Raw genomic sequence first — 13082 nt, forward strand, 5'->3', positions numbered from 1 at the left:
AGATTTCAGAAATCTGAGATCAAATTAATATTATCTTCAGTATAAGCAATGCCTGCATCTAATCTATTCAAGTTCTCATTTTTTGAGTTATCTGAATAAATCAGAATAGAGTCTTTTATATTAATTATAGAAATTCTCTTCAAATGCTGTTTATATTCTTTCTCTTTTAATAGTTCACTTATTTATAAGTCTATAAGAGATTCAAGCTTTTTTCTTCAGAGAGATAACTTCTCATGATTAACTTTTTCAATATTTAAAGAAGAAAATTGACTATGAGTGCTAGCCACCCGCAGAATGCACCTTAAGCTAATTACATTTAACTCACTATAATTAACTGACCACCGCGTCCATCCTCTCAGACCAGCTGCTAATTTTCAGAGGTGTTAGTTAGTGACTGTCACTGCTCACTTGGTACACATCAAGCTTTCAGTTGCTGATCTCAGTCTCATTAAATGCTCATAGATCTATTAATCAGCTGTCATGACCTCACTCTGTGTTAGAGACTAATCATAGACTCAATGACTGCAGTCTTCCCTGTCAGTATTAGGGCTTGACAGAGAGCTTGCAGGCTCTAGCCTATCAGAGTGCTCTGTCTAGAACCTAGATATATATCTAAGTCTGCTAGTCAGATGATTTTCAAAATCATTCTCTGTATTTGAGAGAGAGCTAGGCTCTAATAACAGCCCTAGTTAGAGACTCACTTAAGTAGTGTATAATCACTATATTAGGCTTGACTCTATATCATTAGAACCTTGATAAGTGTACAGTAGAATAGTGAAACATTGATATCTTATATCAGCTCTGATGAGTGTTCACAGAATCTCACTTAACTAGTGACTTGACTTACAGTAGAGAGTTCTATCTCATATCAAGTCTTACTAATTAGGCTCAGCTTCTATTACATGAGGGCTTTCATGGGTAAGAAGTGACAGATGCCAGCGGTGGGATTCGAACCCACACATCTCTAATGTATGCGGCCTTGATTACCAGTCTTATCAACTGGGCCACGCTGGCACTCTCATAAGTGTAGATAAAGACCAGACTTATGAAGGTTTCTGCATACAACTTCAAACATTAAATGATCATCTCATCAAGCTTAAGAGTATACAGAACAGTGATAGAAGATATTATATCTCAGTCACTTATATATCTGCACTGAAGAATAATAATACAGATACTATAAATTGAGTGAACTTAAATATCTATGTATAAACAAGAGTTTTCACTGTCTGAACAGACTTCTGAGTCTCTGATATTGCTTCTGAAGAAGTCACTGATCAACATTAATAAAAAGTATGTATCAATTGTAACTGATCAGAATACATTACTTTTAACTGTCAATCAGTCTATATATCTTCTCACTTAAGAGAAAGGTCAGTATCTTCTTATTCAAAGAATGAATCAGCATCTATTCACATCAATCACATTGTATTGAAGAATGATTCAGAAGACAACTATGAAGATACTCTGATGAAACAGAGAAAAGATTAGCTTCTATTCAAATTTGTAAACAGAAGCTTGAAGAGATTTAATAACAATAATTTAAAGAGAAAATGACAATGAATATGATTCTTATATCTACTGTGATTGATAACATATATAATATGAAAGTCATGATAGACAGCAGTCTGTGTTATTACACAATGATTAAATCTGCAGTTATAAGATATTATAATCTTCAGAGTATTCTCTTATTAAAACTCTGACTTCTCACAGAATTTGATGACTCAAAGAACATTTGTATCTGTTATATGATGAAGCTAAACATAGATATCAGAAGACATCAATGTGAAGAGGTTCATACATATAAAGTTAATAATCTTGATTCTAATCTTATATTAGAACTTGTCTGACTATCTGAACAAGATATCTTATTAAACACTTAAAACAGAAGCTTAATATTCTCTAACAATGATAGAATTCATAAAGATGATATTTACAAGACTATGAATCTGACACAGATCTCTGTTAACACTTATAAAATGCTCTGAAAAAGGCGTTGCTGACAGAATTATTAACAAGGTCACTGACAGTAGAACTATATAATAATCTACTTCATCAGTTTGACTGATATTAAAAAAGTTCTAGAAAGGTTATTCTGTGTTATAATAACAGATTCTTGTACAAAACTTTCTCAATAATATCATAAATATCTAGATGTCTTGTGATAAGATAATAATATTACAAATCTACCTCTCTTATAAGAGTCAGAAGTGAATCACAGTATCAAGTTAGAAAAAAAGAATGATAAAGATCTCGAATTATCATGAGACTCTCTTTATAACATGTTCTCAGATGAACATCTTCTTCTTCAGAAGACACTTAATAATCTGTTAAATAAAGAATTTATACATGTTAACAATTTCTCTACTGCAGCTTCTATTCTCTTTACAAAGAATTCAGATGAAGAACTTGAATTCTCTGTGAACTATCAATATCTAAACAGATTGACAAAGAAAAATTGTTATTCCTTATCTCTTATCAATGAAACCCTAGTATGTATCAGATGAGATCAATAATTTACAAAGTTAGATGTCATCACTGTGTTTCATAAGATTTATATCACTGAAGAAGATGAATAACTTACAGCATTCTGAGCACATTATAGTCTCTTTGAATGAATAGTCACACTCTTTGAACTGACTAATGCTCTCAGTATATTTCAGAAGTATATCAACTAAGTACTCTGAGATGTTCTTGATAAGTTTGCATCTGCATATCTAGATGACATTCTCATCTTTACTGATGAATTTAGAAAGAAATACCAAGAACATATGCAGAGAGTATTATAACAATTATAAGAAGCAGAACTATCAATAGATAATGATAAGTATGATTTCAAAGTTAAGAGTACAAAATACCTAGGTTTTATCATAGAAGGTGATAAGAGAATTCAAATGAATTCTGAGAAGATCTCTGTCATTCTCAAATGAGAAGCTTCATGTACTGTGAAAGATGTATAAAGCTTTATCAGATTTACTAACTTCTATCAGTAATTTATACAAAACTTCTCAGATATTGTAAGATCAGTTACAGAACTTATTAAGAAGAACTCAGTATTTCAGTGATCAGCAGACACTGAAGCTATATTCATATGAATAAAGAAGATATTCATTAATACCTCTCTGCTGATAATATTTAATTCTGATCATGAGATAGTTATTGAAGCTGATTTCTCTGACTATGTCACAGAAGAAGCTATATTGTAATATGATAATAAAGATGTCTTACAATTATACATCTTCATGTCTAAGAAACTGAGTCCTGCTGAATGCAATTACAAGATCTATGATAAAAAGCTTCTTACAATTATACACTGTCTAGAAGAATGAGACTCTGAACTCTGAAGTGTTTTCAAATTTAAGATAATCACAGATTATATGAATCTCAAGTATTTTACAATTATCTGTAAGCTTACTGAATATCAGATGTCATGATCTGAAGTATTAAGTTATTTTCATTTCACTATACACTATCACCTCAGTAGCTAGAACTGGATGACAGACACTCTTTTATAATAAGAGTAAGATATATCATCTGATATAACAGACACACATTGAATGAATCAAGAACATCAGCTCTTGAATCTGAAGAGATTAGTTGATTACAATGAGATTACTCATGATATTATACATACTTCACTGATCAGAAGATCTTCTGAATCTATACTGAATGAATTGTGATATATAATAGCTTAAACTGATGAACTTCTTTAAATACTCACTGAAGCAGTATATCAAGAAGCACTCTGATTTCTCTCAGAACTATGTATAAGAACTGACATCTCAGAATACTTAATCAATAATAATAATACTCTGTGATTCTGTGAACAACACTGAGTCTCTCACTCTGAACTCTTATATTCCTGAATACTACAAGAGATGCATGATTCTTATATAACTGATTATTCAGATTATAAATAACTGTATTAAATGACCTCTTGAGAGTTCTGCTGACATGAGATATTAAACAGTATTAGACATTTTATCTGAAACTGCAACTGTTATTCTTTCATCATGATATAAAAGAATCATAGAAAAGACTTGCTGAAATCACTCAATATCTCTGATAGAATCTGATGAGATATGATAATTAACTTCACTATTGAGCTGTCTGAGAGTAAGAGTTGTAGAAGTGTTCTGATCATTATAAACTGATTAAGCAAAGATATAATATTGAAATCTTGTGATAAGATAAATACTGAATAAGTCACTGAAGTCTTTCTACAGAGTCTATGCTACTGAATATATGAATTACTAAGATCTATAGTATCAGATCAGAGCTATTAATTCATGAGCACTCTCTGAACAAGAATCTGTCATGTTCACAAGATTACAGACTATTTGTCAACTGTTTATCATTTCAAGATCAATAATGTGTCAGAACAGACAATTCAGACTATAAAGAATTATCTTTGTAAGTGCTATAATCACTTATAAGATAATTGACATGATCTTCTTCTATATACAGAGATTGCTATTAACAGCTAAGATGCTGTCTTAACAGGTATAAGCTCATTCTTTCTTACACACAGTTATCACATGAAAGTATTGAATCTTCTAGAGATTACACATTTCATATTAAACTCTCACAGTCTGATTCAGATCACTGATAATATAGTGATAAAGCTCTGAAATGCTTGTGACTAAGTAGAAGCCTTTATAATAAGCACTAAACAAGGTCAAGAAAATCAAATCAATATCTGATAAGATTTCACAGAGCAGTATATTATTATTATTATTATTCTTCAATTATAGATATATGCAGTCAGAGACTATGATATCTACCTGAGAATCTTTAATTCTCAGGGTTTTTCCTATATCTATAGAGTCAACTATTATACACTTATCAATTTCAGATATATAAAATCAGAAAATTTCAGCTCAGAATATAAAAACTGTTTACAAATTGCAGTATGTCAACACCTATTAATACTTTGAAACCATTTGAAAATATCATGACAAAGGAAAAGAGAACATAGTCCTAAAGATAGAAACATTAAATAGATAGATAGAAAAGAACAGAAAGAAACAAGAACAGTAAAGAAAGACTATAATAAAATCAAATTATTAAAAGATAGTGTATAGCTGTTTTAACAGACTATATCTAATTAATTTTCACCTCTTCATATTCAGATACTTCTGAGTTGAGTCATTTTCTTATAGCTGCTTGAGTTTCTGATAGAAAGTCTATTAAGTATTTAAGTCCTGTCTTAGTTGAGAATAAGAACCTCATATTTAATTGATTTAAATCATACTTCTTCTTTAATCTGACTCTGAGACTATTGTATAATGCATAATGTATTACAATATGCTCAGGATTTTCATTTGCATTGCAGAATAAGTACTCTGTTGAATCAAATCTATCATTAAATCTTTGTATATAGAATTTGAAATAATCATGTTCTAGTTTTAGCTGAATTATGAATGAGAATATTTTCTTTTTACTTTTAATTGAACAAGATTTTCACTTTGATTTTATCTCAAATCTTGAATAATGTATGCTCTTCTTTTGTTTCTATCAGCTTTCATTTCACTTATCTAAACAAGATTCTTTTTTTTTTCTCTTTATAAAAGACTAGAACATAATTTTTTGAATAGATCTGCTTAGTTCTGAACCTTTTTTTACAGCTGAATCAGTCAATTCATTGCCATGAATATTCATATGAGCAGGAACTCAGTGCAGATGAATTATCAGCTTTGATATTCTTCTCTTTTGAATTTTCAAAACAGAGTTTAAAATCAGGTCAAGATTCATTTGATCATTATAAATCTGACTATTACTAAGTCTTTTTAAAGCAGCTTGACTATCAGAGAATATTCATGTCTCTTTTAAACTATTTTCACTTTTATGAGATTTTATTTCAATGAGTTTGAAAGCTTTCACTATTGTAAATAGTTCAGCATCAAAGACTTCAGATTCACAGTCTAAATTTCAGAAATCTGAGATAAAATTGATATTATCTTCAGTATAAGCAATGTCTGTATCTAATCTATTCAAATTCTCAATTTTTGAGCCATCTGAGAAAATCAGAATAGAGTCTTTTATATTGATTATAGAGATCTTCTTCAAATACTGTTCATATTCTCTCTCTTTTGATAGTTCACTTATTTATAAGTCTATGAGAGATTCCAGCTTTTCTCTTCAGAGAGATATCTTCTCATGATCAATTTTCTCAACATTTAATGAAGAAAATTGATTCTTAATAAGGGAATATAGTCTATACAGTTGAGAGAGTATTTTCTTTAAAGTATTATTCTTATTTCAATCAAGAAATCTATTTCAATTCAGTTCATTTCCTGAGTTAACTGATGAAAATGAAGAAGAGACTCTTTCTCTGATTATATGATTTAAGCTCATCTTCATGACTCTCAGAGTATAGTTTATACAGGCCTTTTCAAATTGAATAGCAGGAGATGAAATTGAGACTTCAATTTTCACTGCTTTAATAGAAGATGATTTGAATGCTTTCAGAATTCTTCTCAAGACTCTGTTTTACAGACTTTGAAAGAGTTCAGTGAAATTCCCTTGATTATTTCATCAAACTTGAACTTCATAATCAGCTACTGATGTAATACAGGCTATATATAACTGTCTCATAGCCTGAAAGAATAGACCTCTCTCTGTATTTGATAGTCTGATTATGTTATTCAATAGTCTTTCTGTCTTGACAGTTCTTTGTTGAATGTGATATTTAAAATTCAACTTGGAGTTTAACTATACTCCTAGTCATTTGACATTCAAACTGGGTTTATTCTCTTTATTCAGAAGAGTTAGACTTAGTTCTTTCTCATTAAATCTGGAAAAAAAGTGAATTAACTCAGTTTGATTTATATTAAATTGAATTAGATTGATATCTGCTCTAACAAAGATTTTCTTTACTGCTTTCTCAATCACTTCTAAATTCTCTTTGATTGTCTTTGAACTGTAGAGAAGATCAATATCATCTACATAACTTAGAGATCTCACTATTTTCATCTCTCTATTCTTGAATAAATATGCAGTGTATATTGCAAATAAAACAGATGAGATTGAAGATTCTTGTGATACTTCTATTTTTATCTCACTTTTATCTTGTTTTCTTTCATCAAAGAATAGTTGTATAATTCTTTTAGACATGAAACAATCAACTCATTTTATTAGAGAAAGTGCCAGTTTTAACATCTACAAAGTTTGAATCATCTTAGACTTTGAAACATGATCAAATGCATCTTTTATGTCAATAAAAACTGCAGTTGAGACCAGATCTTCATACTTTGCTACTTAAACATTATGAAGAACTGAGAGAACAGTGTCAATTGTAGAATATTGTTTTCTATCTCTCATTTATTCATTAAATAGAAGAGAATCACTAATAGAGCTTATAAAAGATAATCTAGTAGCTATTATCTTTTCTAGAACTTTTTTTAAACAGTTCAACAGAGATATTACTCTATATAACTTAGAAACTGAAGCTTTTCTATTAGATTTTACAAGGATTACTTCAGTAGCTTCTCTTCAGCATTCAGAATGATAATCATTTCTTAAGAGATTGAAAAAGAGCTCAAAATATTCATTCTTCAAGTAGGAATATGTTTTTTAAATAATTAAATAATTAATTGAATCAGGCTCTGCAGCAGTTTTAATTGAACTTGAGAAAATTGCTGACTCTAGTTCATTACCTGTAAGCTCAGGCCATTCTCAGTTATTTTCATCAATATATTCATGAAATGACATATTCTTCTCTTCTAAATATGATGAGTTTTGAAAGAGAATTTTCATAAAAGCTTGACATTTTTCCTGAAAAGAGTTTGCTGTATACAATTCATTCTGAAATTCATATTCTAAGGTTGGAAGTTTTACTATACTTCTTGTTTTAATATAGTTGAAGGCTTTAAAAAATTCTTTTTCTTATACTTCTTCAAGAAATTTGTTCCAGCAATCTGTTTTGACTTTTTTAATATATGAAAAATATTCATTTTGAATCACTTTGAACTCTTCATCAGATATTAAGTTATTCTTTCACTCTCTCTTAGCAGTGACTAATTGCTTTCTTTTAGAAGTGATATTCTCATTTCATCAAGGTTTGAAATACTCAGAAGACTTTTTCTTTGAAATATTTTCTTCAATACTTATTAGAAGAATAGATGTAATCAGCTTTGCTCTATTCTCAAGTATTTCATTTGAGATATTTTGACTTTGATTTCAATAAAGCTCACTCTGTCTTTCAGATTTCAGCTGTTTTACTCTTTCTTCAACTGCTTTTCAATCAGCTTTTTCAAAGTTATACTGATTAGAGAGAAGAGGATTTTCACTTCTTTGTTTTTCACTCAGTTTAATATCAAATTGAATGATCTTATGATCTGATTCTGAGGTTTCATTTGAATCAATAAATCAGTTTATAAGTCTTTTTTCAATTAGATTTTATAACATGAAAGTTAGATCTATAATAGATTTCTGTTTCATGTCTTTTCTAAAGAATGTTTATTGATCAGACTTGTTAACTAAATCTATTAAAGGTTTAAAAGTTCATTCAATCAGTTTATCTGCTCTTACTACTCTTGTGCACTCTGAGTTTCATCAGAGATGATGTGCATGAAAGTCTTCTACAATTATAGAGTTTTTTAAGAGAGTTATATTCAAAAATTCTCTATTAATTATTCAGATATTATTGTTTTCTTTCAATGATCTTTCATTATAGATATTTATAAGTTGAATAGTATCAAACTCATTCTCTTTATCTATAATATCACTCACTAGAATATCAGAGTCAGATATGATATCAAGTCTCAAATTAAATTGATATCTTGATCTTTTTCTCTCATAGATCACTACTCTTGATTTTATCTCAGATTTTTCAGAGAGAAAGCAGTAATAGCTTGAATGAGAAATGATGTACTTTTACTCAGTATCAAAGTTTGATTCTTGAAGAAGTACAAAGTTAACTTTGTGTTCAAATGCAATCTGAAGACAAGAATAAATGCAATTTAAGTTTCTATTCACATTATTTTGAATAAATGTGATTTTTGAAGAGTTTTTAAACTTTTTTTTATTATTTTTGTTGTATATCCATACTAAGAGAGAGTAGAGATAGAGTAGAATCTAATTTCTATTATCAGATAGTAGATTATAACTATTTTGAAAAGTAGAAATCTCAACTACTTGTATTATATCTAGTTTATCATCAGAGTCATTTCTCAATTCTCTAATCTTAACAGAAGTTTGAGAATTCAAATTCTATTTACACTTAGCTGAAGAGTTGAAGTTTGAAGATCTAGATAGTTGAGAATTTCTTCTTTTTAAGCTTACAGTTGTAGATTTACTAGCTTGACTTTTCTCTTCAGTTTTAGATTCACTTTGAACTTCATCTTTTCTTCAGTTCTTCTGAGTTCTTGAAGTAAATACACATTCTTTTGAGCTAGATGCATGTTTTTCTTTACAATTGAAGCACTTAAGCAGAGTATATTAACATATTTCATCTCTTTTTAGACATGTTTCATAATTATGCTCACTAGTTTTGTAATCTCTAGCATAGAATGCATATTTTAAGTCTCTGAAATAAGAGATTGCAAAGTATTCATATCTTTGACAGTTCAAACACTGTGTTTGAGCTTTGAGATTCATTATTGAGTCTTTGTATTCATGAACTCTCATTTTCAAACCTGCTACTCTTACTTCAGGGATTCTTGATTATTTAAGTGTCTTTATATATACTAGAACAGAGGTATTTCTTCTACTCTGTCTGAACTTAATTGAATTAAGTCACACAGGCTCTTTTCTCAGTTGAATAGAATTGTATTCTTTCAATTCATTTTTGAGAAGTAGCATTTCTTTCTCACAGTCAAAGATTTCAACTGAAATATCATGAAGAATGAATTTATCTCACTTTTTATCTCTCTCAGATAGAATTATTGTATTTAACAGAGATTCTACTGCTGACTTTCAGAGATTCTTATTCTGAATAAGGAATTCTGCACTGAATTCAGATATTGTGATCAGAATGATGAAGTTTTCAAAGAAGAATGACTCAATTGAAGCTATAACTGGTTTTTAAAACTTCAATATCAGTCATTAACTGAGAAAAGAACTGCTGATTGATTTCATTTCTAATTCTGAAAATGAGGTTTAAGTTTAGCTTATTTCTCTGCAATATGTTCTGATTTGAGACTTTGAGAATAAGTCTTCTATTTCTGAAGATTTGAAGATTTTTCTCTTTTTACATTTTTTTCTTCACTCTTCTATCAATAGAAGTATGAACAGTATTCTTCTCAGTTTTCTCAGAATTTTGAGCAGATTTAGAGATAGCAGATTTAGAGATAGCAGATTTGAAGACAGCAGATTCTGCTACTTGAGCATATGTTTTCTTCTAATTTAAAGAAGAAGAAGAAGACAAAGTAGAAAAGAAGAAAGAGCAAACTGAAGAGTCAATGATTATATTAGAAATTTTCAAAGTTTTTTGAACTGTGTTTGAAATTTCAAGTTTGAACTTGATCACTTTCTGTAGTTGTCTAGTCTGAGCATGAAGAATTAACAGAACTTCTTTATTTATCTCACTCAGACACTGCTTTTCAAGAATTTTACTTGCTTTTTCAAGTTTCTGTATTTCAAGTACTTGTTGTTTCTCTATTTCTTCTTTCTTTCTTCTCTTCAGAATTTCAATCTCAGAAATAGTATTTGAGAAAGCATTCTTTTTCACATTAACTGAGTGTACTTTCAAACTTATTATTCTTACTCAATGAAAAGTTGATCAGACTGTTTCAATTAACAGATTTCTAAGTCTGTTTTCAATTGAAAAGTTGATCAGACTATTTCAAAAGAAGAATAACAGACTTTTATATATAAAACACCTGATTTTTTTTCATACTAGTTCAGTATCTAGGTTACATTTTTAAAGAGAATCTAATAAACTAAAATTAATTTTTAAGATAAATTAATAAAATCTTTACAATCTCTTTCTTGAGATACAGTGAGAAAAACTATGATATCAATTGATAATAAATCAGATAATATGACAGTTTTTGAGAGAAAAACTGATAAAAAATAAATCAATTTTTTACAGAGAAATTGATTAAAACTATTCAATTTTATTCTAAATTATTCAATTCTTCTCACATAACAAGTGTGCAACTCAAATCAGTTAATAAACAGTGTAAAAAAGAATTAAGTATTAATAAAAGCTCTTCAGTCACTGAAAAAGTAATTCTTACTTAAAAGAATATGAAATTATAACAGAAAATAACTCTGTTTTTAATTCTTTGTAAGAATATTGTATAAAACTCAGAGAAAAACATCTTACTTTTTTAAGAGAAGTAAAAAACTATTTCTAAGATCTTTTTTTTTTTGCATTAACTGCTGCAGAAGAATGAGATAGAAAGAATCTACTCAGATATATACTACTGTATACTCTCTATCAAGACTTTCTCTCTTCAGAGTCTTGATATTATAGAGAATATAAGTCTGTTTTTATATGATAATGTAAATATTGTTAGCAGGATGTAGAGAAACTGATTATTTATATCTCAAAATAGAAGACTTTGTCAATGATTATATTAATATAGAGTTAATTCTCAAATTCAATAAAAACCTAGTATTGCTATTCTCAATTCCTTGCAGAATCTATTGAATATTGAGATATTAAAACTAGATTTAATATATCTCACTGTGCAGGGATCAAAGACTCAGTCAGATCTTGAGATATACTGATTTTATAGTTGTTATGTCTGCTGATTATGTATTGAGTACAGTTACTGAGGTATCTTTTTGTACTTTTCTGTCAGAGATGAGCTAGATTGAGACAGGTGATATGAGGGTGAGACTTGGTATTGATGTCTAGATACACTGAAGACAGACTGTGGAGATTGCACTTCAGAAGTGACTGTTGATTATGTGCTTGATTTATCGCCGAGGTATCTTTTTGTATTTTTCTGCTGGGGATGGGCCAGATTAGGAAGGGCGGTACAAGGGTGGGACTTGGCGTTGGTGTTTTGGAACATCAAAGATGGACAGGGTTTTCGCGGAGGTCGCTTCTCAGATATCTCCACAACTACAGATTGGGGATCTTCCAAAATCGAGAAGATTGGTGCATATGGCTAGGTCTCTTCACCTTACAATTTGTATGGCAATTTGGCCCGGGGTTGTGGTGTGGTAGGGGAGAATGGGGGATAATCCCACACAGGAGTTTCGAACGACGTCTGGTTCATGTTTGGCTGGATAACTCCACCACCACACGGGGTATGCGGTCGGCGATGGGGTCAAAATGCTCGTATGATCGAGGGCTTTTCGATGGATGTATCGGCGGGTTCTTATTCGAAAAATCGAGCGAGTTCGTGGTGGAGCGGTTGACAATAAGTTGAACACACAGAGCAGTATAAGATAGAAGATCTTATATAATTGAATCTTAGAAATATACAGATCATATACTCATTCTATACATTGAATTATTATCATGTGACATACACAGTGACAGAAGTTCTAGACAGTCACAATTACTGTCTTAATACTCTGTCAGAAATTCATGATATGTTTCACATGAGCTTGCTTCATTATACTGATATTAATTCATTTTCTTCTCAACTGACTTCTGAGTGACAGTCACCAGGGATCATAGAAGAAGATAATGAACTTAAGTGAGAGATTGAGAATATTCTTGATAAGAGACCCCGCGGCCGCGGCTGATAATATCTTGTAAAATGAGTCAGCTATAATCACTCAACCTGAACTCTGAGTTCTGTGTTATCAGAAATCATAGCTCTTGACTGATAAGAACTTCATATAATCAGAAAGAAGAGGAGCTAATATGACAGGCTGCACCTGATAAATTATATAGACTATTTCATTATACTTCATAGATTTCTGCTGAAAGCTCTGATTCTTAGTCACTGATTCTCAGCTGAAAATCTATAGAATTTCTATTCTTTCATCTTGAAGCTTCATCATGTACATCACTGTATACACATATAAATATTCACTTCAATCACTGATTTCCACACTTTCTCTTTCTTTTCCTTTTCTAATGTTTTTCACTTTATTATATAAGACCTATATATTATACTGATCTATTCAGCGTAGGCCTCTTACAAAGAAAGTTCACTGACCTTCTTCAA

General features: G+C 30.0%; 1 protein-coding gene and 1 pseudogene across 2 annotated transcripts; one reads left to right on the plus strand and one right to left on the minus strand.

Annotated features, from left to right (window-relative positions):
* Positions 1-933: 933 nt before the first annotated feature.
* Positions 934-1014, minus strand: BDCG_17327 (annotated as a pseudogene). The gene has a single exon. The product of its transcript is annotated as a tRNA-OTHER (tRNA).
* Positions 1015-11886: 10872 nt separating this feature from the next.
* On the plus strand, positions 11887-12405 carry BDCG_17328 (uncharacterized protein). Its single transcript, XM_045426469.1, has one exon. The coding sequence runs from the start codon at positions 11913-11915 to the stop codon at positions 12330-12332; it is 420 nt and encodes a 139-aa protein (XP_045281713.1). The 5' UTR covers positions 11887-11912; the 3' UTR covers positions 12333-12405.
* The last annotated feature ends 677 nt before the right edge of the window (positions 12406-13082 follow it).

Source organism: Blastomyces dermatitidis (genome assembly GCF_000003525.1).
Source record: "Blastomyces dermatitidis ER-3 genomic scaffold supercont1.6, whole genome shotgun sequence".
NCBI lineage: Eukaryota > Fungi > Ascomycota > Eurotiomycetes > Onygenales > Ajellomycetaceae > Blastomyces > Blastomyces dermatitidis.